This window comes from Leptonychotes weddellii, chromosome 9, assembly GCF_054177405.1.
Source record: "Leptonychotes weddellii isolate Sample4059 chromosome 9, ASM5417740v2, whole genome shotgun sequence".
Classification (NCBI taxonomy): domain Eukaryota; kingdom Metazoa; phylum Chordata; class Mammalia; order Carnivora; family Phocidae; genus Leptonychotes; species Leptonychotes weddellii.
This window is the reverse complement of record NC_138377.1, coordinates 3946809-3974029: the sequence shown is the minus strand read 5'-3', so window position 1 is coordinate 3974029 and position 27221 is coordinate 3946809. Positions and strand designations below refer to the sequence as shown.

The window sequence follows — 27221 nt, the reverse complement described above, 5'->3', positions numbered from 1 at the left end:
AGTAGAAACGGTAATGTCATTTGAAAAAAAAAATTTAAAAACCCGAATAAAAATAAAAATATTGTTTTGAGGAGTCCATACTCTTCTCCAGGCGGCCATGGCATGCAAAAAGGTCAAAGGTGTCTCGTCTAGAGAGAGGACAATCACTCCGGTGGGGTGGGAACTGGCACGCAGGGCAGGCCCACACTGCCAGGGACAGGATGATCTAAGGACTAGCCACCCAGCCCACAGAGCACAGAGACCCGGCCAGGCCTGGCAGGGTGGGAGGTCACCAGGAACACCTCTCCCCCAGGTCATCCAGCACTACCCCAAACCTTCAATTATGAGGATACAGCCATGGTGTACCAGGTTCTGAGCACATCCTCGGAGGCCAGGCGGGAAAGGGGGTAGAAGTCCGCAGATGTCCCACTGAGCACCCAGCATGGCCCCAGCCCCTCTCCCCCATCTGCCCAAAGCCGCAGCAGTGTGACTGAATCCCAGCGTTGTTACAAACGTGGAGACTGAGGCCCAGAGAGGTCAAGTGACTAGTCTGAGGTCACACAGCCAGATGACGGCAGGGCCACAGGAACCCAGGCCTCTGGACTCCCCAGCGGGGTCTGTCCCCACCATAGCCTGCGAAGGCAATGGGTAGAACAGGTCTGGGGTGATGCCAAGGGATGCACAGAATGCATATTTCCGTGTTCTCAAGGTAAGATGCATGCAGTAAGAGAAGTGAAAATTTGGGGCCTCCGAGCAGGGACACACAGCTCTACCCATTATATTTTTTTAAAGGTGGGGGGTGGAGTAAGGTCAGGGGCTCAGAGCCAGGCTGCCTGAGTAAAAATCCAGACCAGGTCATTCCTGTGACCTGTGGCCTGCATGCTCCGTGCCTCAGTTTGCTCATCTGTAAAACAAGCTAGTACCTACCTATTCAGGAAAACTATTCTAAGCCTTTTTTAAAGCTGGGAAATGCTCTAACACATTAACAGTGGGATTCTAGGTGATTTAATTTTGTGGGGTTTTTTTTGTGTGTGTTCACCTGTGTAGTACCAGCTGTTTTGTCTCCCACTCACTGGACAATTCCGGACTGGCTGGAACTCGTCTATCTTAGGCACCGAGGATGGTGCCCAGTGCCCTGGATGTATCTGTTGACCGAGCGAACAATCAGGAACACCCACTTCAGTAGAGAATATTTCTATTCAAAGTGGTTCTGATAAGAGGCAGACATAGAGAGCCACAGGGGAAAGGGGACCCGGAGCTAAAGGGAAGGGGCATCAGCGGTAGAAGGGTCTGGGGGCAGGGGAGGCACAGCCTTTTGTAGCGATCTGCAGGGACAGAAGCCCCGACAAGGAAGCCCAGGGGTGCCACAAGCTCCGTGGGGTACAGCAGCAGGGGGTGGGCAGGTGGTGCGGCCACCGAGGAGGGCCCAGAGTGTCTTGCTGCTCTTCTGGACTTGGAGACCACTGGGCTTTCTGGAGCAGGAGAGAGCTTCAGGAAGAGTCCCGAGGGAGGCCGGGGCAGTGACCCTGACGGGGGCACATGGTCCGGTTGGAGCTGGTGTGGTTGGCCAGGATGGGAAGAAAAGGATGTGATTTCTGGAAGGGAAAGCTGGTGGGGAGCTGACCTTCCCACCGAGCAGACTCCAGGCCCAGACGGCCCCCACCCCGGGGTTCTCATATGCTTTTTAAAAAAGGATTTATTGGGGCGCCTGGGTGGCTCAGTTGGTTAAGCGACTGCCTTCGGCTCAGGTCATGATCCCGGAGTCCTGGGATCGAGTTCCACATCGGGCTCCCTGCTCGGCAGGGAGTCTGCTTCTCCCTCTGACCCTCCCCACTCTCATGTGCTCTCTCTCATTCTCTCTCTCTCAAATAAATAAATAAAATCTTTAAAAAAAAAAGATTTATTTATTTATTTGAGAGAGAGAGAGAAAGAACGCAGTGGGAGGAGCAGAGGGAGAGGGCCAGCCTCAAGCAGATTCCCCACTGAGCATGGAGCACGACACGGGCTCGATCTCACGACCTGAGCTGGAACCAAGAGTCGGATGCTCAACGGACTGAGCCACCCAGGTGCCCTCTCATATGCCTTTAGGGAGCAAAGAGCTCGGGCCTTAGGTAAACTCAGAACACAGAGAAAGAGGGAACTGCCCAGCTGGTCTGTGAGGCAATCATAACCTTGACACCAAACTCCGATGCAGGAAACATGAGAAAGCGACGCGCCGGGCCGTCTCCTCCGTGAACACAGATGCAAAAATCCTCCCCGAGTAACAAACCGGACCTGGCCATACATGAAAAGACTCATACAAGCACAGTCACACTGGCTTTGTCCCAGGAATGTAAGACTGCTTCCGTAAACAGAAAAGTCAGCATCATCGACTACTTTAGAGAAAAAAGGAGAACTCATACCATCCTCTCTACGGTTGCAGATGAAATTGGAGATCCATTCATGAGAAGAACCCTGCTTAGCACACCAGAAACCGAAGGGACTTCTCGCTCTGATAAGGGGCAGTTACAAACCCCCATCACATCACAGGCCATGCTGGGGCGTTGAATGCTCTCCGGCAAGCATGGACACACCACAAAGGGGCCCATTGTTGCCACTTCCAGTGCGGGTCAAATGGTACTGGAGGCCCTGGACAGTGCACTGAGGCAATGGGAAAAAAAGATATAAAGATTCGAAAGGAAGAAACAAAACTGGCATTATTTAGAGACGATAGAAAAGTCAAAGGATTAACAGATAAGTTACTAGAACACAAGAGCTTAGCAAGGTTGCTGGGAATAAAAAATCACTATGCAAAAAAAACCCTACATCTTGGGGCGCCTGGGTGGCTCAGTCGTTAAGCGTCTGCCTTCGGCTCAGGTCATGATCCCAGGATCCTGGGATCGAGCCCCGCATTGGGCTCCCTGCTCTGCGGGGAGCCTGCTTCTCCCTCTCCCACTCGCCCTGCTTGTGTTCCCTCTCTCGCTGTGTCTCCCTGTCAAATAAATAAATAAAATCTTTAAAAAACAAAAAAACAACAAAAAAAAACCTACATCTTTAAAAAATCTAGCTACAATTAGAAAATGAAGAACAGCCATTTACAATGACATCAAACATAGGCATTTTTTTTTAAAGATTTTATTTATTTCCTTATTTAGAGAGTGCGCACCCCAGTGAGCGGGGTGAGGGAGAGGGAGAATCTGGAGCAGACTCCCAGCTGAGCCTGGAGCCCACCTCGGGGCTCGATCCCATGACCCCAAGATCATGACCTGAGCTGAAACCAAGAGTGATTCACTCAACTGGTTGAGCTGCCCAGTCGCCCCTCAAACATAGGCATCTTAATAAAGCATGTCCAAGAGATCTCTTTTTTTTAAGATTTTTAAGATCCCCTGATGTGGGGCTCGATCCCAGGACCCCGAGATCATGACCTGAGCCCAAGGCAGACACTTAACCGAGCCCCCAGGCGCCCCTCTTCTCTGGGATTTAGTTTCCTCCTGTGTGAAATGGTGGGAATGGTACCTAGGCCCTTGGGATGACTGAAAGGCACCTGGCGCCCAGCCAACAGTCCCTGGAAGCCTCTTTGGGGGAAGAAGGAAGGTTGAATCCCCTTCCCTTGCCCTGTGCCTCTGGGGGACGATGCACCTGAGGCTGATGCAGCCAGTGGGGCTCTGGCCAGCTGCCCAGGTGCACTGAACACGATGCCCCACAGCTCCAAACCCCCACCGTTCCGCTCTCACGCTTCCCCCCAGCTGCCTGCCTTCTGCACCCCAGCGCCGTTCTTCCAGCCACGTCAGCTTGCTAAGCACCTACCTGCAAGCCCCGTCCCAAATGGGCTCCAGCTCGGTCCAGCTGTCAGTACCCAGCAGAGCCCCCTGCCAGCTCTGGCCAGGGCTCACCTGAGCAGGTGTCCACCGCACAGCACATGCTCACACACCTGTTGGGTCTGGGCTGGACCCGGCTTCAGTGCAACTGCCTGCCCACCCACTGTCACTCACATCTGTTTGGATCACTACCATTTCCTGCATTTCCTGTGCTCTGGCTGGGCACAGGGTGAGACAGGTGGCCCCTGTCCCGGGGCATTCATGAGCTCCTGGGCAGGTTAGTGACCAAGCTCCCCAGTGAAAGCTGTACTCCACGAGGACGGCCTCCATAGCCAGATGACTCCACCCACAGAAGTGGGTTAGATGGAACCCGTGCCCTAGTCCTGCTGAGGGGTGCTCCTTGGTCCGCAGTCTCCCCACCCTGGGTCCTCTGCGTCCTGAGCCCCTGGATGCTATTGCAAGTTAGAGATAAAAGCCCATGTAGGAACTAGCAGAAATGGGTAATGTTGTGATTTGGCGGGCGCTGGGGGGGAGGCGCTTTTCACAGATACCATAAAATAAGTACTTCAACCCAGAGGGGACCTACCCAAGGACACGGGGAGTTAGTGGCAGAGATAAACGGAACTCAGGTCTCTGACTGTGGGCCAGTGCTGCCCGCCCCCCTGCTTTGCTCTGTGCTTTCACGGGAAGCCCTGGGCGGAGCACCACCAGGCGCGGGTGGGCGGCCGCTCGCACGGTGTCCCCTGCAGCATCTCCCTCCACAGCCAGGAGATAGGGCAGAACCAGGCTCCAAAGGCCGGGTCCCCAGCCACGCAAGCTCTCCTGGCAGCACAGCACAAGCCCAGGCTGCTCAGCCCTCTCTCTCCTGCGCTTTGTCCCACTGAACTTGCACAGTCCTTTTTTTTTTTTGAAGATTTTATTTATTTGACAGAGAGAGAGAGCACGAGCAGGGGGAGTGGGAGAGGGAGAAGCAGGCTTCCGGCAGAGCAGGGAGTCCGACGCGGGGCTCGATCCCAGGACCCTGGGATCATGACCTGAGCTGAAGGCAGGTGCTTCATCAACTGAGCCACCCAGGCGCCCCATAACTTGCAGTCTTTACCCCAAACTGTGAGGTTTTGAAGCCTGACACAGAACAGATGCCCACGTGGAGGAACTGCCTGGTAGTGGCCCCGAGAAGTCTCCTCCACGCCGTCTGCCCCACTTACCTCCCTCCCCCGCGTGGGCCCAGGCGCTTCCTCACCTCACCTTGATCCTGAGACCATGGCTCCACTCCAGCAATAGCCTTACTTGTTTTACAACTTTTAAGCTGAGGTAGGTTCCAGCCTCGTTTAGTGCCGAGTTCTCTCCTGAGGTCTGTCTAGAAAGCTGCTCTTAGGACAAAGAGCCACACCCATAAAGCTGGTCTTCCTACCGAGTGTCTTGATTCCAGCATGGGTTTGGGTTGTTTGTGGGGTCAGATCCTTGTAAAACCAACCGCAACTTGGCCTGAGGCTGGGGCCTGGCAGACTTCGAGCAACCCCCCCGGCATGTGCAAGGAGTACAGGCGGAATTTAAAGTGGAAAGTTCGCTCTGCCCCCTCCCTGACCCCAAGGGCCAACAGAGTTGGTAATTGGGAAGGCGGAGGCTCGTCGAGGGGCCGGGCCGTGACGCTCAGTCCGGTTCCCAAGGGAGCTAGCGGTTTGCGACTGCTGCAGCCAGAGGTGCTGCTCCTGGGGAGGGGGGCCCAGGCGGACGCCAGCTCTTCCTCAGCAAGCCTTGAGTGAGCTCTTTGCAGGGACACCACTAATACGCAATCCCTGCGCTCAAGGCGCGTGCAATCAAACGGGGAGAAACAGTGGGCACCCACACCTGGACACGGGGAAGGGAGGATGGTCCTTTCGGGCTGCATAACAAAGTACCATAGATGGGGAGGCTTCGGAACAACAGACACTATTTCTTACCGCTCTGGAGGCAGTGAGGAGCGGACGGCCTCAAGGCCTCTCCCCACGCTGTGCCCTCACAGGGTTGAAGGAGTAGAGGCGCTCTCTGGGGTCTCATTCATAAGGGCACTAACCCCACTCCGGAGGGTCCCACCCGCATGACCGCCTCCTCACGCCATCACTTTGGGGATGAGGCTGCCAACACGGGACTCCAGTGGGGACACAGACATTGAGTCCTTAGCAGGCTCTTTGCAGTGGTGATATTTCCAACGGACAACGGCTAGCACCGGGAGTTAGCTTACAGAACCACCGGCTGGGCTGGAAACATGCACCAGGGACCCAGGAATGGCTGCACCTGCCGAAAGGGGCTCAGGTCAGAAGGTGGGGAAGCAGGAGGCTACCACCAGGGCTGCGGAGCCAAGCCTGTGCAGCAGGGGGGAGGCGGGGCAGGAATCAGAAAGCAGGGCAGAGGCCCTGACTCAAGTGCACCGTGTGGCTGGCCCAGCAATGCCCAGAAAGCCCGTCCCAGGGAAGCCTCGTGCGGACAGGGGCCTCTGCTCTCCCGGAACGCAGACGGCCCTTGGCGCTGGGGAGGGCGCAGAGCCGCTTCCTGCCTTAAGCTCAGCCTGTAATGTGCGCGCTGCCCAGGCCTTCACACTCCAAAGCCTACGCTTAATGTCGGCCTCCCAAATTGGGCAACTGATGGAAGGAACCCGATTGTTGCCCAGAACCCCAGTTACCAGGGAGTGTGAGAGCTGGTCTTTACCTTCCTGGTCTCTGCCTTCCCAGAAGTGGCGCGGGCAAGAGGGCTCCCAGAGCGAGGCTGGGAGGAGAGCGGAGTTAAGTGGCCGGGAGACCTGATCCCAAAGGCAGGTGCCTGCTTCCAGTGTGTGCCGGGAGTGGGCAGTGAGGGTGAGCAAGAGGGCCGGAGCTCAGCTTTGCACACACAGACCACAGAGGCTCTGGGACTCCTTCCCAGGCCTGCATTTCTCAAGGTGGTGGTGAGCTTTTCCTGCACAAGATCATTAATCCATGGGGAGAAAAATCAATGAAAGCCCGTTGACTGAAAAAAATAACCAGGTGGAATTTTTCTAGGGGAATAAAAAGCTCCGAACCATAAGTCATCTACTCGCTCTATTAATAACCCAGGAAGCCATGGCTGGCAGACAGACAGGTGCGGGACATACACACATGGCCTCCACTTTGGGGGGTGGGTTCTGTGGGAAGCTGCGCAGGGGAGGTAGACACACGGAGACAGGAAGGGCCAACAGCAGAAGTGGAGAGGGACACAGAGGGTAGGCCAGGCCCAGGGGACAGGGCAGAGCTGCAGAGACAAGTGAGGAGGGGTGAGTCTGTTCCTCCTTCTGGAAGTAAGAACTCTGTTCAGTTCACTGTACCTGGAAAAGGTAACACCGTGCTTCTGGAAGCAGCTTCCAGCTCTCTAACTGGCAGGAGCAGCCTTGGTGCACTCCTCCCAGCGACCCAGGGGTGGGCTGCCAGCCTCCCTCCAGCCCTGGGCCCTTACTCCCCAGCTTGCTCGGGTCCAACAGAGAGGCTTGTCTTCAATTCTTGATCCTCTGGGCCTCGCCAAAGGTAACGAGGACTAATGAGGGTGCATCCCCGGGCCCTTCCTCCGGGCTCAGGTAGCCCGGGGATAGAGGCAGAGGCCCCAGCACACACACCAGCACAGAGCGCTGCGCCGGCACCGTAAACACGCCACCCGGACCCAGGCTGCTCAAGGGGGAGCGTGGGGGGCCAGGGGGCAGCAGTTAAAGGGCCCGTGTGCAGAGGCAGAGCCTGGGGAGGAAGGCTTTGCAGACGGCAAGGAAGGCAGGGAGGGACAAGGCGCATCGGGGGCCCCGCAGAGAGCCTGGAGTGGCAGCGAAGCAGGGCCCACCAGAGGCTTTTGAGGACAGGTCAGTGGCACGCGGCTGGCTCAGGCTGGCGGGGGTGGGGGCTGCCAGGTCAACCAGGAGGAGGGCAGAAAAGGTGCTTTCAGTGCAGCCTCGCACCTGGACACCTGGCCTGAGTATCTCAAGTGATTTGTATCACAAATCAGTTCAAGGGTTTGTTGTTTTTTTTTTTAATTTTATTTATTTAGGGCGCCTGGGTGGCTCAGATGGTTAAGCGTCTGCCTTCGGCTCAGGTCACGATCCCAGGGTCCTGGGATCGAGTCCCGCATCGGGCTCTCTGCTCCTTGGGAGCCTGCTTCTCCCTCTGCCTCTCTCTCTCTCTCTCTCTCTCTGTCTCTCATGAATAAATAAATAAAATCTTTAAAAAAAAATTTTATTTATTTATGTATTTGAGAGAGTGAGTGTGGGGGGAGGGGCAGAGGGAGAGAATCTCAAGCGGACTCCCTGCTGAGCGAGGAGCCCAATGAGGGGCTCCATCCCATGACCCCAAGATCATGACCTGAGCCGAAATCAAGAGTCGGATGCTTAACCCACTGAGCCACCCAGGCGCCCCTGGGTTTTTATGACTTGAGTGCTGTGCGTCCCCCCCAAGTTTGCGAGCTCCGTGGCACCTCTCCACCTGAAGAGGCCTGCGTGTCCCCCCGAAACCCCGGGCACCCCGGAGGGTGGGGGCCACAGGGAGCCCCGGGTCACTGGTGAACTCACCTGTGGCTGTTTTGTCTTCTGTACAGTTTGCTGGGGAAACAGCTGGACAGCCCGGACACAGCTCGTAAGTATGAGGAAGGAGCGTGCAGGGCTGGGGCCAGAGCGTGTCTCTCTGGGAATGGCGTCAGGGCTGAAGTCACCACTGTGCCCAGCGAGGGAAGGACAGGAAGGACCCATGAGGAAGCAGGTGGAGCGCCTGGACACGGCTAACCCTGTGCGGCTATCAGGCTTTCGAGTGGGGAGAGAGGGTCCAGGTACCAATTCTCCCTTCTGGCAGAGATGTTACTGTTGGCTGAGTGTTCAAAAGATCTGATAGAAAATGAGAAATGATGGTGGGAAAAGCACAAATTCAATATGGATGATTTGGCTTCCCCAAGATTTTCTTCATTTGCTACTTTTCTCTCACTTTTTTTTTTTAAGATTTTATTTATTTGACAGAGAGAGACAGTGAGAGAGGGAACACAAGCAGGCGGAGTGGGAGAGGGAGAAGCAGGCTCCCCGCTGAGCAGGGAGCCCCATGCGAGGCTCGATCCCAGGACCCCGGGATCATGACCTGAGCCGAAGGCAGACGCTTAATGACTGAGCCAGCCAGGCGCCCTGGCTACTTTTCTGATTACAAAATACGTGCTTATCTGCACATCCATGTGCATGGCAGCATTATTCACAACAGCTATAATGTGGAAGTAGTCCCAAGTGTCCACTGAGGCATGAACGAACAGGCAAGACTTGGTGTGTATGTACGATGCACTACTGTTTCACCTCAGGAAGGGAATTCTGAGACCTGCTCCCACATGCAGGAACCGGGAGGACGTTTGTTAAGTGAGATAAGGTGGTCACGAAGGGACAAATGCCGCATGATGCACTGACAGGCGGGAGGCACCTGCAACAGTCACATTCCCGGAGGCGGAAAGTGAACGGTGGGCGCCAGGGTTGCAGGCACGGGGAAGGGGACTTACTGCTGAACGGTGAGGTGATGCGTACTGGAGATGGTGGTGGCTGCACGATGGGGCACGTGCTTAATGCCACCGCACTGTGCGCTTAAACACAGCGCAGGTGCGGGGCGCCTGGGAGCTCAGTCGGCGAAGCATCCGGCTCTGGATCTCAGCTGAGGGTTTGATCTCAGGGTTGTGAGTTCAAGCCCTGCATCGGGCTCCGCGCTGGGCGTGAGCCTACTTAAAAAAAAAAATGGCTGGGCGCCTGGGTGGCTCAGTCGTTAAGCGTCTGCCTTCGGCTCAGGTCATGATCCCAGGGTCCTGGGATCGAGCCCCGCATCGGGCTCCCTGCTTGGCAGGAAGCCTGCTTCTCTCTCTCCCATTACCCCTGCTTGTGTTCCTGCTCTCGCTATCTCTCTGTCAAATAAATAAATAAAATCTTTAAAAAAAAAAATGGCTAAGATGGTAAATTTTATACTTTGTCTTTTATGGCAATAATTAAAAAAAAAAATCAGGAAAAAAACCCTGTATGTGAAAACTACACACACGTGTAAAAAAAAAAAACGCACCTGCCCAGAATCCCACTTCCCAGAAGTAAACCATTGTTTTGACATACTTACCTCCCCACTTTTTCTCTACCTTTTCCCAAAAAAAGTTGGGATTACACTATATACCCCAATGATCTACATTTCTGATTATTTTATCAGCAGTTCTTTACACTATTAAAACTATACGTATACAAAAATCAGTGGCTTTATAATATTTCACAGGGAATTGTGCATTATTGGCATCAGATTGCCAAGAGAAAACACTTCAGCCAAACAGAAGAGACTCTCCCTCTGATGTGCCATCCCCTCCATTCCACTCCCCTCCCTGTTCCCAGAAGGGACTACTGACAGTCTGACCTGCTCCACTGTGTCAGGTACGGGTGGGTCCGTGCAACGGCTCGCACGAGCCTAGTGGTACCAGTGGGTTTCCAGCTCCACGGTGCTGGACTGACGTCCCGAATTCTCTTTGTCTTTTCCTCACAGTCCTAAAATGGCTGCCACAGCCCGAGCCATCATGCTGGTTTTTGGGCAGGAAGGAGGGAGAGGGGCTGTCTTCTTTTCTCTAAGATAACGGGCTTATCTTTCCGTTAGGGAAGCAAAGCCACTGCAATAATAATACACACGCTCCTTAACATTTCACTGGCCAGAACTGGGTCACATTCCCTCTGACTCCTTCCCAGAACACTCACTGGCTAAAGGAAATAAGATGGCCTTGGATGTTTAGCCAAGCACCATTCATCTGCTCAGCAAAGGTAGTTCCTCAGGCCCTCCCTAGGGGACATTTCTCCCTAACGTGAACAAACTGGAGCTCTGGAGGGACGGAGCACTGGGTGCTGAGAGCCACTGTCAGCCAGGAACAAAGTGGACGCCCCAGGGGACCCCACACGTCCTGCTCCACAGACACACACATACACACATGTGCATGGGACACACAGTAACACATTCAGCCATTCCTCCAGGTTGTTTCTAGAAGACCGTTCTGCCGTGGGACCTGTTTACACAAGGGCCACCTGAGAGCTGGCTGCTGGTGCCGGGCTGGTGGGGGAGTACCCGGCATGAGTCAGGGCACCTCCCCATCTCCATGTTTGTGCGACAGATCCCAGTGTCTACTGGGATGAAGATTTAATTACACTTTACATTTTGTTATGTGACAGGTAAGTTGCTACATTTGGTTCCTATAAAAACAACAGTTTGCACAGAGGATGGGGAGATGGGAGTTAAAAGCCAGTGTGAGAAGAGAAAGCAACCCGCAAGCTGGTTTGCAACTGGGAAAGGCAGAGGAGGGGAAGTCAGATAAACTTTGACATTGCAAGCTCGCTCCTGGCCATGGCCACCTGCCTGGACTGCAGCCAGAAGTGGACTGCTTCTGTTCTCTCAATGAGTGGGCTTTGCATCTAGAATTCAGTGGTTTGGGGGGAAAAGGCGGTGAGCGGTGTCCAAGGGAAATCACTACTTAACAGCTGTGAGAAGTATGTGCGAGCAGGTCTATAAAACACCTCTAGCTGCTGGGGACGCCAACAGCATTTGACCTGCTAACCTCTGGATTAATACATCAATCAATACGGCATTTATTTCCATAGGAAATGGTCCTTTTATGTGGACTCTCTCTTTGTTGTGGTGGTTGTGACAGGACTTGACTTATAATACCACTCTCTTCAAAAGGGCTGGATGAGGGGCACCGGCTGGCTCAGTTGGTGGAGCGTGCGACTCTTGATATTGGGGTCGTGAGTCTGAGCCCCGCATTGGGAGTAGAGTTTACTTAAATAAATAAAAACTTAAAAAAAAATAAAAGGGCTGGATGAAAGACTGGGTCAGCTTCCTCTGAGCAGGTCAAAATAAGATTATCTTCCCAAAGCACAGTCTACTTAAAGAATTTCCTTTTTGAATATGCTTTTGAGAAATAACTAGAAATAACACATCACTTTCTCGTAGCTTGCGGCAAACGAGAGTCTTTCCTTTCTTCACATTATAAACTAATTTCAAGACTGATGATCTTTCACTGTGTTTGAAAAGAATTTTCTAGAATTCTGTCTCATTTCCAGGCACTTATTTGCTTGCAAATGTGGACATTCACATTATGCAAAAAATCTTAGGAGCAAGTAAGCTAGAATTCCGAGTTCTCAGAGGGTTTGATTCCTTTAAGACTCGGACAACAGTTTAATCCAGCGAAGAAGCATTCTTCCTTCCTCCCAACACCCATCACAGTAAACAGCCCTTCACTTAACACTTGGGATGTTCCAGGCCCTGAGTGCTCGGAAGCACGGAGTGCTGCAAAATTGAAGAAGAAACATCCCTGCCTTCCAGAAGCCTTCAACCCAGGAACTGTCTACAGGTAATTAAAAGACCGCTAAGTGCACTGTCAGCTGGGAATACCACCTGCTCTGGGAGTTCTTTCTTTTTTTCCTGGGAGTTATTTCTAACTGGAGAATCTGGGCATGCCTTGAGGCAGAATCTGAACTGGGCGGAGACGCTGGTAGACCCGAGGAAGGCATTCCTTAATGGAGGGAGGAGAACTAGCAAAGGCGGGGAAACCAGTGAGGAAACCTTTGTGAGGCTCCATGTTGGGGGAGGGGGCAGGATGGGGCAGCAGGGGACGGGGAAACCAGTACGGAGGAGGAGGAAATGTATTTAGCACCTCCTACAGCCAGGAGCGCTGCGCATATGATTCCAGTCTAACTCTGCAACAACCTTGAACATCAATATTCCTATTTTACAGATAAAGAAACTGACCACAGAGATTAAGAAACTCATCTAAGATCACTAAGTTAATAAATGGTGAAACAAATATTCAAATCCAGGCCTGTCTCTTTTTTTTTTGCTATGCCATGCTACCTTAAAACCCAGCTAAGGTTCTGGACTTGATTCCACATGCAGGAGGACGGCGGGGGGCGGGGCAAGGTAGCAGCATCACCAGGTACGTCTGCTCAGACAGGCCCACCATGTGTCCTGCACTGGGCTGGCTCTGATTCCCTCCAGGAACAAGAGGCAAGCCACACACCATGCCTGCCCTCAGAGAATGTCCGATTTTGTGGGAAAGCAGAGCTGGTAACAGCCACTTTCTTTCTTTTTTTTTTTTTTAAAGATTTTTATTTATTTATTTGACAGAGAGAGAGACAGTGAGAGAGGGAACACAAGCAAGGGGAGTGTGAGAGGGAGAAGCAGGCTTCCCGCAGAGCGAGGAGCCCGATGCGGGGCTAGATCCCAGGACCCTGGGATCATGACCTGAGCCGAAGGCAGACGCTTAACAACTGAGCCACCCAGGCGCCCCAGCCACTTTCATTATAATGTGGGAACAATGGTAACTATGGAAATACCCTTCCAAAGAAAGCTTCCCAGAGAGGTCACCTGAGCAGCTTTGGAAGACGAGTGAAGTTGGAGGAGGTAGGAAAGGATGTTTTGGGCAGAGGAAAAGGAACAGTCTGGAAACGAGGTTTGAGCTAGCACGGTGCACATGCCTGCAGGTGGTGTGAAGGCTAGAAAAAGAGGCCGCAGGGTCAGGAACGCCTTGCGAGGAGCTGGTCGGTCCCAAGGCTCCCGGAGCCCCTGAGAAGTTTGCAGCAGGGGAGCGATGTGCGCCCATCTGCAGGTTAGAAGGGGGACTTGCAGCGGGTGGAGCGGCTGGTTGGCTAACGCGTAGGTGACAGAGAGCCACAGCCTACTCAAGGACGGCAGGAGCGGGAATGGAGAAAAGTTGGTTTTGAAAAATATCTGCATCAACTCATTAGGAGCTGGTGGCTACACATGGGGGATGAGGGAGAGAGAGGAGTCCAAGATGAATTCCCAAATTCAGGCCTGAGCAAGGGGTGTGCTGGCGAGAGGAAAGTGCCAGAGGGCAGGGCTGGTGCAGATGGAGACACGGGGCAGCAGGCGGGGTGTCCCAGGGGCCACGGGCCACGGAGTCTGGAACAGTGGGGCGACGGCGCTCTGGGGTGAATCCAAGATAGACGCGGAGCTGAGTACGGTCAGCACGCAGGGGTCGGTGCGCGGGGGGCCGTCGGGAGCCACACGTGGGGATCTGGTGACCCAGAGGAGCACGCGGAACCAGGAGAGTGGCAGGAGGAAGAGAAGTCATGAGCGAGAAGATGGAGACCAAGCAGAGGGCGAGGACGGCCACCGTGGGGGGTCCGGGGACACAGCAACCGCTGGTGCCAGGGGCAAGAGCAGGTGAGGGGGCGAGGTCAGCAAGCCTTCCTCCGTTTGGCCGGCAACGGGGCGGCCGGTAGACCGCCGGGAGCCACGGACCAAGTCAAGGCTGGAAAGACAGATGGGCTCGGGACACCGAGCTGGGAGCAGAAGGAGAGAGGCAATGGCTAGAGAGAGCCTCGTTTTTATTTATTATTTATTTATTTCAAAATATTTTATTTATTTATTTGACAGAGACACAGCGAAAGAGGGAACACAAGCAGGGGGAGTGGGAGAGGGAAAAGCAGGCTTCCTGCTGAGCACGGAGCCTGATGATGATGCGGGGCTCAATCCCAGGACCCTGGGACCATGACCTGAGCGAAGGCAGACACCCAACTGAGTCACTCAGGCGCCCTGAGAAAGCCTCATTTTTAAAGACCAGGAGAGATGCAATCCAATGAGAACAGTCCGGAGTGAAGACAGCGGTGGCAGAGGAGGCTGGGGGAGCAGGGGCGGGGAGCAGAGCACAGGTGGAGCAGGGGGCTCGGCTAGCAGTGCTGCAGGGTCGAAGGGTGGAGGGGGCCGGCCTGCAGGGGAGGCGGCTACAAGAGGACAGCTGGCACCTGGACAAACCAATCTGGATCCCTCCAATTTTCCTCAAGTAGGAGGCTATGGCGGGGGGATGGACACAAGCACATTTCTTAAGGACTTTGAGGAAAGTAATTTAGAGAATTTGCTGAACGCAGTGATGGAGGGAGGTGGAGTTAGGACAAGCAAGAAGACTTGTCAAGTGACATTAAACGCACAGCTGAGGCTGGACACCGTAAGTTACGGCAGAAGTCTACCTATGTGAGTGGTGTTCCCTCCAGCGGGCCCCAGGATTCCAGAAGTATAGAGACAAGAGTGGGTTGATCCAAGGGTTGAAGTTTTATCAGACAGGACGGGATGCTGAAGATGCTGGTGATTAGCCACGGATTTCCAGTCTGGGAAAGAAAGGAGGGATCAGAAAATGGAAGGTCTGAGGCTGAAGTAAACGGTCAGTGGGAGAGAAGGGGGAGTCATAAAGGACAGGGCATCGGGGGTTTGAGATTCCAGACGTGGTGCTGCTCTTCGGCACGACAAGGATCGGGATATGGCAGCTGAAGGCGGGGGAATGAGGTAATGGAATTGCAGAGGCCAAAATACAGACCCGAGTGCCGGTGACTCAAGTCAGCTAAGGGCTGGCGTGGCTTGGGTTCGAGAGGAAGAGTGTAGATTAAGCGCCAGGTCATCAATGAACACAGGAGCAGGTGAGGAGATCATAGAGAGCAGTGTCTGGAACGGCATTAGCCTCATACCATGTCAGGGTGAGCACTGCCTTTGGAAGGATTTGGTCAAGACATCAACTAGGAAAAGACGCAGGCGATCCATGACTGCGTTCTTGCCATGAGGACAATGCCATTTGAACAGAACAGTGCAAGGACACTCCCAACCCATTCCTCGGGTAGTATTAGGATGGCACGGTGTAGAGAGGATAGTCCTTCCGGCCTACCCCCATCCTTTAAATCCCAAGTTCAAAACTGTTCGTGACCAAAGGGAGGAAAGAACCATGCACCAAAGTGTGCCAACGAAGTCAGGTGGTTAACTCTACACGAGAATGTGGTTCACTGGCACATGGAGAGACCAAAAGCCTCCCTCTTCCCTATCCCACCTCAGGTTGCTGTTTCTGTGGCAGCTGCTGAACCCCACCATCACAACGCCCCGCTAAGTCCCCTTGGGTTTACCACCCCTCCCCCCGACCAGGCAAAGCACCCATGTCACAAGAAAAGTGAGCAGTAAGATACCAGCAGCTGGATGGCAGTATAGACCCTTCCAAAGGGAGCTCCAATGTGGAGAAACAGTTCTGATTGACTCGGAAAACACAAAAGCAAGCTGTTTATTCTACTTTTAATAGACAGTAATCCATCTAGCTCACAGAGATTAAATACTTACCACAGATATGGCAAATCTCTTTAAAAAAAAAAAAAAAGTCTGGCTAGTGTGTGATTTTTCATCTAGTTTAAGAAACCAAGGGAGCGCTGGGTCCTGTCCATAAGCCTCAGCCGTAAAGCCAGCCGTGCCTGAATGCAAAGCACAAGCCCGCGAAGTCCGACGAGTGGCAGGAGCTGGCTCAATCTAGGAAGGACAAGGGGAGGAAGAAAATATAACTGGTCCTGAAGAGCACAAGCACCCTACACACCCCAGCTGGGCATGTTACTCACCATGACCATGCACTCCCATAACGCCTGAAGACTGGCATTATTAGGCCTGTTCATAGCTCCGGAAATGGAGGGTTTATAGGTTCCGAGCCTTTGCTGATGTTACAAGGATAATAAACGGCACCATGGGGACCCAGACCCAAGCTTTGGTGACTCGTCTGCCCTTCCCACCCATGGGTTTTGCATTTGGTCTATCTTGCAAGGCCTGGAATTCCAAACGATTTCCGCTCTTAATCCCCAAGATCAAGTGTGAATTCTGAATGGGGAATGGCTTATAAAAAACAACAAGACAAAAGAGGACATGCTGTTAGGAACTAAGTATGAGTGAGAAAACCGTAGCCAACCCCAACAGCACTTCCAGTGGATGAATCTGTTAATTTGAATTTCCAAGGCTAAAAATGAGCCTTATGGGCTTGCCCCAATATTGACAAATTTGTCACTGATTTATTTTATCTACTCCTTCGTCACACAGAAACTAACATAAAAGACAAAAAGGCTGGTATGCAGCCAAGTGCTGGGCCAGGCACTTTCTGGTTCCTTCAGCCTCTGAGTCCCAGCCGAGCTGTCCCTTACTCAGGAAGGCCTTTACCTGACAGTGTTACCACCTCTCCTCTTCTTCCTAACACTTCACAAAACCAGAATCATGCAGGGAAGAGGGAGGCTGTTGGTCTCTCCTCCGTGTGCCAGTGAACCACATTCTCGTGTAGAGTTAACCACCTGACTTCCTTGGCACACTTTGGTGCATGGTTCTTTCCTCCCTTTGGTCACGAACAGCCAACCCGTTCATGACCTATCCTCTCCAGATCGCAGGCTCCATGAACACAACTGTGTCATCCTGCTCACGGCTGTGTCCTCGGGGCACTCGGCAAGGGGAATGACCAGCCAGACTCACCGAACTCCCCAGGTCACTCCTTTTTACAGAGAAAACCCATCAGGGAGGCTGGTATCCCCCCCACTCTCAGCAAGGCCCACCTAACTCCCCAGTTCCTGTAGGCTGTTGGTTCCACCACACTAACCTGCCTCACGCACCCAAATGCAGTGCCTATGCTGTGAAAGTTACCAAGGACTGAGAGAGAAATGCCTCCTCATTCTGTTCAGGTGCATACACTGCACGTGCCTGGCTGGGCGTGTGGGAGGAGTAACTGCAACGCAAAGAATTTGATTCAGCCTCTCTTTGAAGGGCCATTCGACCAGCAAAGTAGAGGACAGCTAGGCTAATTTATTACTGAAGACTATAACTCTCCTTAGAGTTATGGGTAGTAACCAGATCCATTCACTGAAATAACCCACTTGACCTCAGGAAGAGAATTTGCCGAAGATCTTATAAAAGGACATAAAATGTTACATAAATGTTAGCTTAAGAGACACGTCCTGGGCGCCTGGGTGGCTCAGCTGGTTGAGCGACTGCCTTCGGCTCAGGTCATGATCCTGGAGTCCCAGGATCGAGTCCCACATCGGGCTCCCTGCTCAGCAGGGAGTCTGCTTCTCCCTTTGACCCTCCCCCCTCTCATGTACTCTCTCTCTCTCAAATAAATAAATAAAATCTTAAAAAAAAAAAAAAAAAGAGACACGTCCTTTCGGTATCTTACCACAACGAAACTCCAAATCTAACATACGCATCATGGAGAGAGGAGTATCCTTTTAATAGCCCAGATTTCACAGATCCCACAACCGAGAAGAACTACAGTTTAGATGATTAAGACAACAGGTAAACACCTATAGTATTTCATTTGACCTGTATTAATACAAACTAGGCATTAACTAATTTAGATGAACAAGCAGGAAATTTCAACCTCATTTTCCCAAAGATTTTATTGGAAACTCAGCATGGACCTAAATTGGAACAGCATTCAAGCTCCCCCCCCACACCCCAAAATGCAGATCCTAGCTCTACCAGACCCGGCAACGTGACCTTGTGACTTTGAGTGGCTCCCTCAGCTGCTTTCCCTGGGGGGCAAAATGCAAAAAATTGCCCACAGCTCTAACATTCTTCATCCTGCCACTCAAGCAGAAAGCACTAACTGCCTACTGGAGATAACCTTGCAAGGAATAAACAGAACTAACCAAAAGCAATTTCATTTCACAAAGAAGCTACATTCATTTGTGGTAAGGGAAATTATTCAGCGTCATGAGTTCATTACCTGAATCATTCCCAATCTGTCAGAGATACACATAAGGTACAATGAGATCTAACAGCTAGCCTCCTTATAATCCATAAATAAGACATCGTCTGAAAAGGGGAGAAATACCAGCATCTTCTAACTCACATCCTTTATTCTTCTGCTCACTCCTGAACTTCGCCCTCTCCACGTGTGTCCCTAAACCACGCACTCTTTAAAACTGAGTTTGAGCATTTAATGGAGGTTTCGGGAAAGAAACCACTACGAAAATGAGGGAGGCAGGAGACTTCAAGAGTTGTGGCCAACAGTCCACATCTTTGTCCTGCTACCGTCCTGATCAGGTGGCCAAGGGGCACATTCCATGTAGGATATCTGTCACCACATCTCAGCCATTAGTGAGCTTGGACTTCTCTCCTGCTCTGAGAAAACTTTGCATGACTTTTAGGATTCTTCCGATATTCTAGTTTTTTCCGCAGTTGTTGACATTCATCTCTGTGGTAGCCTGGAAGCCTTGTGCAAAGTCAGAGCCTTTGAGACACTTGAAATGGTCAAACACTATCACACACAACTTCTGTCATGGTACTTTCAACTTCACTTTTTGATGAATCAAAAAAAGCAATCATTCCATGTGTAAGGCACTCAGCTGTAGATGGACACAGCCATGATCTTTGCCCTCATAGTTAGAGGGGTAAAAGCACCCAAACGCTGGTGTAAGAAATACCAGCTTATGGGCGCCTGGGTGGCTCAGTCGGTTGAGCGACTGCCTTCGGCTCAGGTCATGATCCCAGGGTCCTGGGATCAAGTCCCACATCGGGCTCCCTGCTCTGCGGGGAGCCTGCTTCTCCCTCTCCCACTCCCCCTGCTTGTGTTCCCTCTCTCACTGTGTCTCTGTCAAATAAATAAATAAAATCTTTAAAAAAAAAAAAAAAAGAAATACCAGCTTAAATAAATGTTGTTTGTCCTATTAAAAACGGACTCCAGACATTCAGAGGGAACGCTCATTGGCTGAATGGGCTCATTCTGCCCAAACCGAAGAGTAAAAGCAGTAAAATTATCCCTACTTTTAGAGTCCCAAGGCTCTGAAGTGGCAATTTAACCTGTCTTTTTAAATTGATTTTCACCTTTAGTAGCAAGTGCAAGCAGGCTAGAGCCAATGCAGCGCATCATCTTTGCACATCTAGTCACACCATCCTTCATAGCTAAAAGAGCTGAAGGTTAAGAATACCTCCCACCACAGAAAACTCAAGGCCTATGTTAACAGGTCACCTGCTCTGGGGCAAGTTTTGTTGTTTTAGGGAGAGGGAGAGTGTGAGTAGGGGTGGCAAAGGAGGGGGAGACGGAGAGAAAGAATCTCAAGCAAGCAAGCCCAGCGAAGAACCCGACTTGGAGCTCAATCTCACGACCTTGAGCCCAAAATCAAGAGTGGGACGCTTAACTGACTGAGCCACCCAGGCGCCCCTGCTCTGGGGCAAGTTTTAAAAAGCTATTCCTGGAGGGGTGCCTGGGTGGCTGTCGATTAAATGCCTGACTCTTGGTTTCCGCTCAGTGGTGATCTCAGGGTTGGGGGGATGGGGCGCGGAGGAGCCTGCTTGAGATTCTCTCTCCCTCAGCCCCTCCCCGCCCCACACTTGCTCCCTCTCTCTAAAATAAATCCTTAAAAGCTATTCGTGGAGCAGGTGCTGGGACAGCACTTAGGAACATCTTAATGCTGTGTCACACCTGCTACCCTTCCCAAGTTTTAAACCCTTCCCAGCTTTCTCCACTTGATGGTGAACATCTACAGATCTACCACCAAGAAGCTAGGCTACCTAAGCAGGTACACCCCCACTATTTCTCTTGTATCTGTGGGTAAGTATCAACTACTTAGACATTTTCCCGTCAATTACTGGAGAGTGGGGAAAGTGAAATTAAGCCACATAAAAAAATTCTCCCACAACTGGTTTTCACTTGTGAAATATTTATGCACAATTTATAAGCTATGAAGCCAGAAATGACTTATTTCAACAGATTTGACTTTGCCAAACTGTGTGGGTGCAGCACTCCAAGGGGAATTACTCAGGTTTTGAAACTCAAATTCAAAGAGAAAATGATCTAATTTTTCACTCCTTACACTAAAATTCTCAAAAGTCAAGTTAAACGGCATTTAGAAATAAGAACTAAATTGATCAAGTCACTTTTTAATCAGAATGCATCATCTTTTCTCTAACGTGTTATGAAAGACACCCGCTTGTTTAGCAAGTTCGACCTAAGATTAATGGATCACAGTCCAGAATAATCATGGGCTTCAACTGCAGGAACACTCTTCCAAGAGCTCAAGGAATTCCACACAGCGTTAAACTGGCCAAACGAGTACAACAGAGATAACGCCTTCCCAGAATTTCAGTTTTCCAAGATTTTCTTAAAAACCAGGGAGTCTTTATTTTTATTGCTTTAAACCAACTGTCAGGGGGACCAAAAAGCTGAGTAAGGTCAAATCACCTCGCTGCAACATAGCTAACTATTCAGATTCGGAAAGGCTTAACTTGCCGTCAATTCGTGCCCGGAAAAATCCAGGCTCTGTTGCAGGGCAGGTGTAATGGAGAACACAGCGGGTACACCGTGGAGCTCTCAAGGATGAGACCAATGCAAAGCCTGGTGGGCACAAGGAGGAGTGTCTACGAAAGTGAGAAATAGGTGAAGACGGTGGTCAAGGGAAACACTGATTGGCTGGAGAGCGAAGAAAGAGAAGCTCCGAAGGAAATTCTAGAAAGCCATAAGGAGCCGAGCCACACGACGAGCGGCAGGCGCCCTGGGGTTCCAAGCTCTACAGGGAAGCGGGCACCCAACGGCCCCGTCTCGGGTTTCCGCGGGTCACAAAAGGATAACGGACATCCTCCCAACGGTGGACCTGGGGGCTCCGCGCGGCGCTTCCGCTCGGCCGCCCCGCCCCGGCCGCCCGGCGCGGCCCACCTGAACTCGGCCCCCGGGCCCGCCGCGGCGCGGGGACGGGCGCTCGCGGCGCGATGCGGGCCCGCGGCGGCCCGCGGACATGCTCCTCTGCGGCCCGCCCGCCTTTGTTCGCCTGGCCTTCCACACTCACCGCCGCCATCGCCCGCCCGGAGCCAGGCGCCATGAGCAAACGCCGCCCGACGCGAAAAAGGAGGCACAGGCATTTCTCGTCAAAGCAGACTTTATTGGGCGCCGGGGCCGCCCCGCGCGGGCCGCCCGCTCCCCCGCGCGGCCCCTGGGCCGATCGCCGGCCGAAACCCCGCGCGCGGCCGGCCCCGCCCTGCCTCGCAGGACCCCTCCCCCGCGGCGCCGGGGGCCGCGCACCGCTCACCGGCTCCCGAGGCGGCGGCTGCAGCGGCGACGCCCCGCTCCCGAGTGTGGCCCGGGCCCGGGGCGGCGGATTTCGCTGCTGTGGCACCGCGGAGGGCGGGAGCCACGCGACTCGCGGCGGCGGCGGCGGCGCGTTGACGTCACGCGCCGAGGCCGGCCAGCGCGCGCGGGGGCCGCCCCGTCGACCCCAATCCGGGAGGAGCCTGGGTGAGTGGGCGGGGCCGCGGTGGCGAACGGGCAGATCGATTGGCAGAGGAGGAGGAGCGAGAGGGCCAGCGGGCGAGTGGGAGCGAGGCGGGGCGGGCCGAGGCCAGCGCGGAAGTCTCGCGAGGCCGAGCCTGAGCGGAGTGTGGCGGCGGCGGCGGCGGCGAGATCTGGGCTCGGGGTGAGGAGTTGGTATTTGTGTGGAAGGAGGCGGAGGCGCAGGAGGAAGGGGGAAGCGGAGCGCCGGCCCGGAGGGCGGGAGGAGGCGCGGCCAGAGCGGGTGGCCGAGGCGCGGCGAGGCGGGGCGCCGGGGCGAGCAGCGGCCGAGCGAGCGCGGGGCGCACCGAGGCGAGGAGGCGGGGAAGCCCGCCGCCGCCGCCGCCGCGCCCGCCCCTTCCCCCCGCCGCCCGCCCCCTCTCCCCCCTCCCGCCCGCCGCCTTCCTCCCTCTGCCTTCCTTCCCCACGGCCGGCCGCCTCCTCGCCCGCCCGCCCGTAGCCCCGGAGCCGAGGCCGCCGCGGCCGTGGCGGCGGAACCCTCAGCCATGGCCTCGGGCGACACCCTCTACATCGCCACGGACGGCTCGGAGATGCCGGCCGAGATCGTGGAGCTGCACGAGATCGAGGTGGAGACCATCCCAGTGGAGACCATCGAGACCACGGTGGTGGGCGAGGAGGAGGAGGACGACGACGACGACGAGGACGGCGGCGGCGGCGACCACGGCGGCGGGGGCGGCCACGGGCACGCGGGCCACCACCACCACCACCACCACCACCACCCGCCCATGATCGCGCTGCAGCCGCTCGTCACCGACGACCCGACCCAGGTGCACCACCACCAGGAGGTGATCCTGGTGCAGACGCGCGAGGAGGTGGTGGGCGGCGACGACTCGGACGGGCTGCGCGCCGAGGACGGCTTCGAGGACCAGATCCTCATCCCGGTGCCCGCGCCGGCCGGCGGCGACGACGACTACATCGAGCAGACGCTGGTCACCGTGGCGGCGGCCGGCAAGAGCGGCGGCGGCGGCTCGTCGTCGTCGGGCGGCGGCCGCGTCAAGAAGGGCGGCGGCAAGAAGAGCGGCAAGAAGGGCTACCTCGGCGGCGGGGCCGGGGCGGCGGGCGGCGCGGACGCGGGCAACAAGAAGTGGGAGCAGAAGCAGGTGCAGATCAAGACCCTGGAGGGCGAGTTCTCGGTCACCATGTGGTCCTCAGGTGAGCGCCGGCGCGCGCCGGCCCCCGGGATGTTTTTGTTTTGAAGGGAAGCCATGTTTTATGTGTGTGATGGGCGCCGCCATCTTCTTCGCAGGGCAAGTATGGCGGCCCCAAAAGATGGCGGGCCGCGGCGGGGGCGGCGGGCGGCGGGCCGGCGGGCCGAAGATGGCGGCGGGAGGCGCGGCGCCGCCCGCTAGGCCGCAATGGCGTAGTTTCCCCGGGCGGGGCGGCCGCGCGGCGCGGGGCGGGGCGGCGCGGCGGGGCGGGGCGCGCTCGGGCCAACGGACGGCCGCCGGCCCGTTGTCCGCCGCCCCCGCCCGGCTGGCTCCGCGCGAGGCCCGGGGGCGCGCGGGGCGGGCCGGCGGCGGGGCTGAGCGGACCTCGCGCCCGGGCGGGCAGCTCGCCGCCGTCCCCCTCCTGCTCTCGGGGGGGGGGCGCACCCGTGCCCCTGCCCCGCCCCCTTCCCCAGACCCTCAGCTGCTCCCGAGAGGCGCCTTTCGCTCCCACGCCCGGCGCGCAGGCCGGACCCTGCCCGCGGCCGCGCTCCCCGCGCTCGCCTCGGTGGGGCGGGACTTGGACGGCACGTAGGGCTCGCGTGTGCGGGCTCCGCGCCACCAGGGCCTGTCACCGCGCTGCCGGCGAGGTCCTCGCCTCGGCCCCCCCCACCCCCCCGCGGCACGTCGGGGAGAGGGTCCGCGAGGTTTTGTAGGTGGTTCTTAACCCTTCGCGTTTGGGGAAGTTTCTTTTTCTTAAGTGTTTGTGTGTCTGCAGATAGGTCGGTTAGCTGCATAGCTGGGGACGTTTGTCACTAAATTAATAAAATGGAGCATTTTAAGCCTTTGCTCGCTTTTTAGTGGATAGTAGGCGACCAACTTTTCCTGTGAAGAGAAAGATTCTAGAAAGCCAGAGAAAATAGAGCAAAAGGGACTTATCTGCGTGTTTCAGTTTTCTCTTTTTTTATTTTATAACTGTGGAAAGCTGTTTCTTTCACGTCAGTGTCCTGTTACATTATTCACATGTTATCTAGTTAAATTGCCAGCATAATGAACAGACTTGAGAGTGACTTGCCGTGGCTAGTAATCTAGTACTTGTGATGATTACACTTAGTTTTAAGTTTAAGTTGCAGAATCCCCCCCCCCCCGACCCCCGTTACGGTAAGGCTGTTTCATCAGTTGTCAGGATGGAGCCTCAAAGTGCGATGACCCTTGAGTATTGAAGGACTGTAACGATTGAGATGAACAGGTGAAGTAGAACGTGAAAAGGCTGGAGGTTCTATAGTGAAAGCCTCTGACGAGGTAACTAACGTTGTTGGATGGATCTAGGACTCAACTGAGCAAAGGGATCCGAGTTGCTGCCACAATTTAATAGCAAGTGTTAAGGGGCGCTGCTGTTCTGGATTTCATAGTGCCTTGTGGAGGTCTGAGGAGTTTGAGTTTAAATTAAATGAAACCTGTCTACTTACTTACTTAACGGTTATCAGAATACCTTCTGTAGATTTGGTAGCATGCACACTGATCGTGTTGGAACCAAAAGTCATGTCTTTTCATTAACATGCAGAATTAAGAGAGGGGTGAACTGGTTATTGTTGAGTTTTGCTGAATTCATGATCCCATCTGAAATTAGATATTGATAGAAAGATACGTTAATTGTAAAACTAAATTTACTTTTTCTCATGGTGAGGACATGTTGGTTTTATAGAAATTTAGAAAACCAGGGTGTTTTATATATTCTGTATTTGATCTTACCAAATTGCTCGCTTACTTCTTCAAGAAAATTTGGTAATGGAGGCTTTACTTGATGAAGTGATGTGTATCACGTCAGCCAGTCAGGGGCGGAGGTCTGAGGGGCCTGACTAATGGGAGTTAATTTACAATTAAGCCAGCATTTAAAAGTCATTACTTCCCCTGTGCAAGTGGCTGCTTACAGAGTTGCACAGTTTGGGGTTATTTTAATGCCCATTTCTTTGCTGAGTTAGTTGCCCGGTGCATTACAGAGTACTCTGTGCCTAAAGGTAGTTATAAATATTTGATGGCAATAACATAGTAAGGCCTGTTTCCTCAGACATGTTTTGTGGTGAACTCTCCTATCCCTCTTCCTTGTCCTTGTGGTTTGGAACTATTAGCAAAGAGAAGCTAAATAGTGTGTGATTAACTGTGCACACCCCAAGTTCAAATTCTGAATATAGTGGAATCTTAGGAACTGAAATAAGGAGATAATTGATAATAGGTGAAGAAATCAAAGCAGGTTAATTGTTAAGCTGAATTTCTCAGTGTGTGTGTGGACTGCAGTAGGCAATATATCAGTGCTTTCACAGACTCAGTCTCATCTGATCCCAGGAAGAAGAGTTTGAACACCACGGTGGTTTCACCAGAACAGTCCTTTGGATGGGAATGAGCTGCGAGGTGACCTTTTTGCCTAAGTCTAAGCTTAGTTACCTGAAGTTCTTATTAAAAAAATTGTGCACAGGGTATTCTCAGGGCTCTAGTTACTTCTTAGTACCTCTGGCTAAAAAAAACTTAGTGGGAGCTAGCATGTTTGTGGAAACCAAATCTTTGGATTTTATGGGTTTCTTTTGCTTGTGTGCCGTCTTGTTCTAATTGCCCCCAGAGTCACAGCAGTCTGTGTGATTGGCATCTCTTTGATGGAATAACGGCAAAGGAAATCTAGTGGTTCTATACTAGAGTAGCTTTAGACCTGGAGTGGTCCTTGGAGATCTGCTTTTTTCTTTCCCCTTTTTTAACTGATGTAATTCACATGGGCGCAGTTCAGTGGCTTCTGCTGTATTCACCAGGTTGTGTGGCCATCACCGCTAGCTAATTCCGCAACATTTTCATCATCTCAAAAAGAAACCCCATACCCGTGAGCAGACACTACCCATTTCCCCTCTCCCTCCAGCCCCTGACCACCACTGATCTACTTTGTGTTTCTCTAGATTTGCCCATTCCAGCCATTTCATTTAAATGGAATCGTAACAGTCTGTGGTCTTGTGTGTCTGGCTTAGCCTGTGTTCAAGGTTCATCCACATTGTTGAGTGTACTTTATTCCTTTTTAAGGCTGAGTAAGATTCCGTAGCGTGGGTACTAGAGCAAGACCTGCTTGTTTTTGCACATGAGAAGATGAAGGCTCAGTGAGGCTGAGCGTGTTGCGGTATTTCATCACACTTCAGTTGTGTCTTTAACATGCGTAATCCACTGTTTTAAGGCCCCGGTTTATTTTTGGTTTTTTTCCTGGCATGTGATTAATGAACATTTCCATGTTGCCAGATGTAGGGCACAGTCTCATATGTATATTTTTCCCTAGATTGTCATCAGTATTGTATAGGAGTGACATCCTATTTTATAGAGCTTACTATAAACCACTTAGTCATGGCGAAGTAGGGAAGCTCATGATAAAAGCTGAGTATTTAAAACATTTAGGGCTTTTTAAAAACTTTATTTATTTATTCATTTGAGGGGGGAAGAGTTCCCCCACCTGTGGCCGAGCGGGGGGGGGGGAGTAGAGGGAGAGGGAGAGACTCTCAAGCAGACTCCCCTCTGAGCAAGGAGGGCTTGATCTGTGGCTTGATCTCACAACCCTGAGATCATGACCTGAGCTGAAATCAAGAGTCAAATGGATGCTTAACTGACCCAGGTGCCCCTAAAACATTTAGTTTTGAGAGAAACCTAAGAAAACTTTAAAATCTTGAGGTTTCAGGTATTTAGAAATTGTGACCTTCACTCAAGGCTGTTGGTATTTTACTTATCTTTTGTTAGACCAAATATAGAAGTGCTTTATGATGGATTGAGCAAAACATCTAAGACCAGAAAACCGTTGATACTAAGATCAGTAAAGTGAAAGAAGGTTGAAAAGTATTTGTTTCTCAGTTCTTTATATACAGAAAGTTCAAGTGTGCTAAAAGTTACTAGTCCTGACCATTTGCCACTCCTCTGTGGGTTTTCCACCTCCTCCTCCTTTACCTGTTTGTCCTTAACTAGAGATGCCATGCACAGAAATTCCCACGGAGCCAAGCCACAGACGCACCCCCTTCCCCAAAGTGATCTTGTCAAGCCTGTGACCTACATGGGGCACTCTAAGTCATAGATTCTGATTCCTGACCCAGTAGTTCTGGAAGTCGGCTTGCTGATACAGCCTCTGTGCTGTCAGACTCTCTGCTCCAGGTTGTTCACCTCTCCTCTTCCTCCCACCGGCAACAGCTGACTCCCCCTAGTGGGAAAGGAA

At 53.1% G+C, this 27221-nt stretch overlaps 3 protein-coding genes and 1 long non-coding RNA gene across 6 annotated transcripts in view; 2 read left to right on the top strand and 2 right to left on the bottom strand.

Annotated features, from left to right (window-relative positions):
* LOC145723362 (echinoderm microtubule-associated protein-like 1) overlaps positions 1 to 27221 on the top strand; it is a 433105-nt gene that overhangs the window by 372937 nt on the left and 32947 nt on the right. The window lies entirely within an intron of this gene.
* LOC145723360 (uncharacterized) lies at positions 13067 to 22338 on the bottom strand. The gene is made up of 3 exons (XM_081829922.1): positions 21592 to 22338; positions 15887 to 16069; positions 13067 to 14898 (listed from the first exon to the last, which is right to left on the bottom strand). The coding sequence occupies exons 1-3, from the start codon at positions 22336 to 22338 to the stop codon at positions 14761 to 14763; spliced, it is 1068 nt and encodes a 355-aa protein (XP_081686048.1). The 3' UTR covers positions 13067 to 14760.
* Positions 18879 to 21289, bottom strand: LOC145723361 (uncharacterized). The gene is made up of 2 exons (XR_014148294.1): positions 19210 to 21289; positions 18879 to 18996 (listed from the first exon to the last, which is right to left on the bottom strand). It is a non-coding gene; the product is annotated as an uncharacterized LOC145723361 (long non-coding RNA).
* The window catches only part of YY1 (YY1 transcription factor), a 33326-nt gene continuing 28441 nt past the window's right edge, over positions 22337 to 27221 (top strand). The window contains exon 1 of the mRNA XM_006741287.3: positions 22337 to 23003. Within this exon, the coding sequence (XP_006741350.1) occupies positions 22337 to 23003 (667 nt within the window). The remainder of the gene's footprint in view (positions 23004 to 27221) is intronic.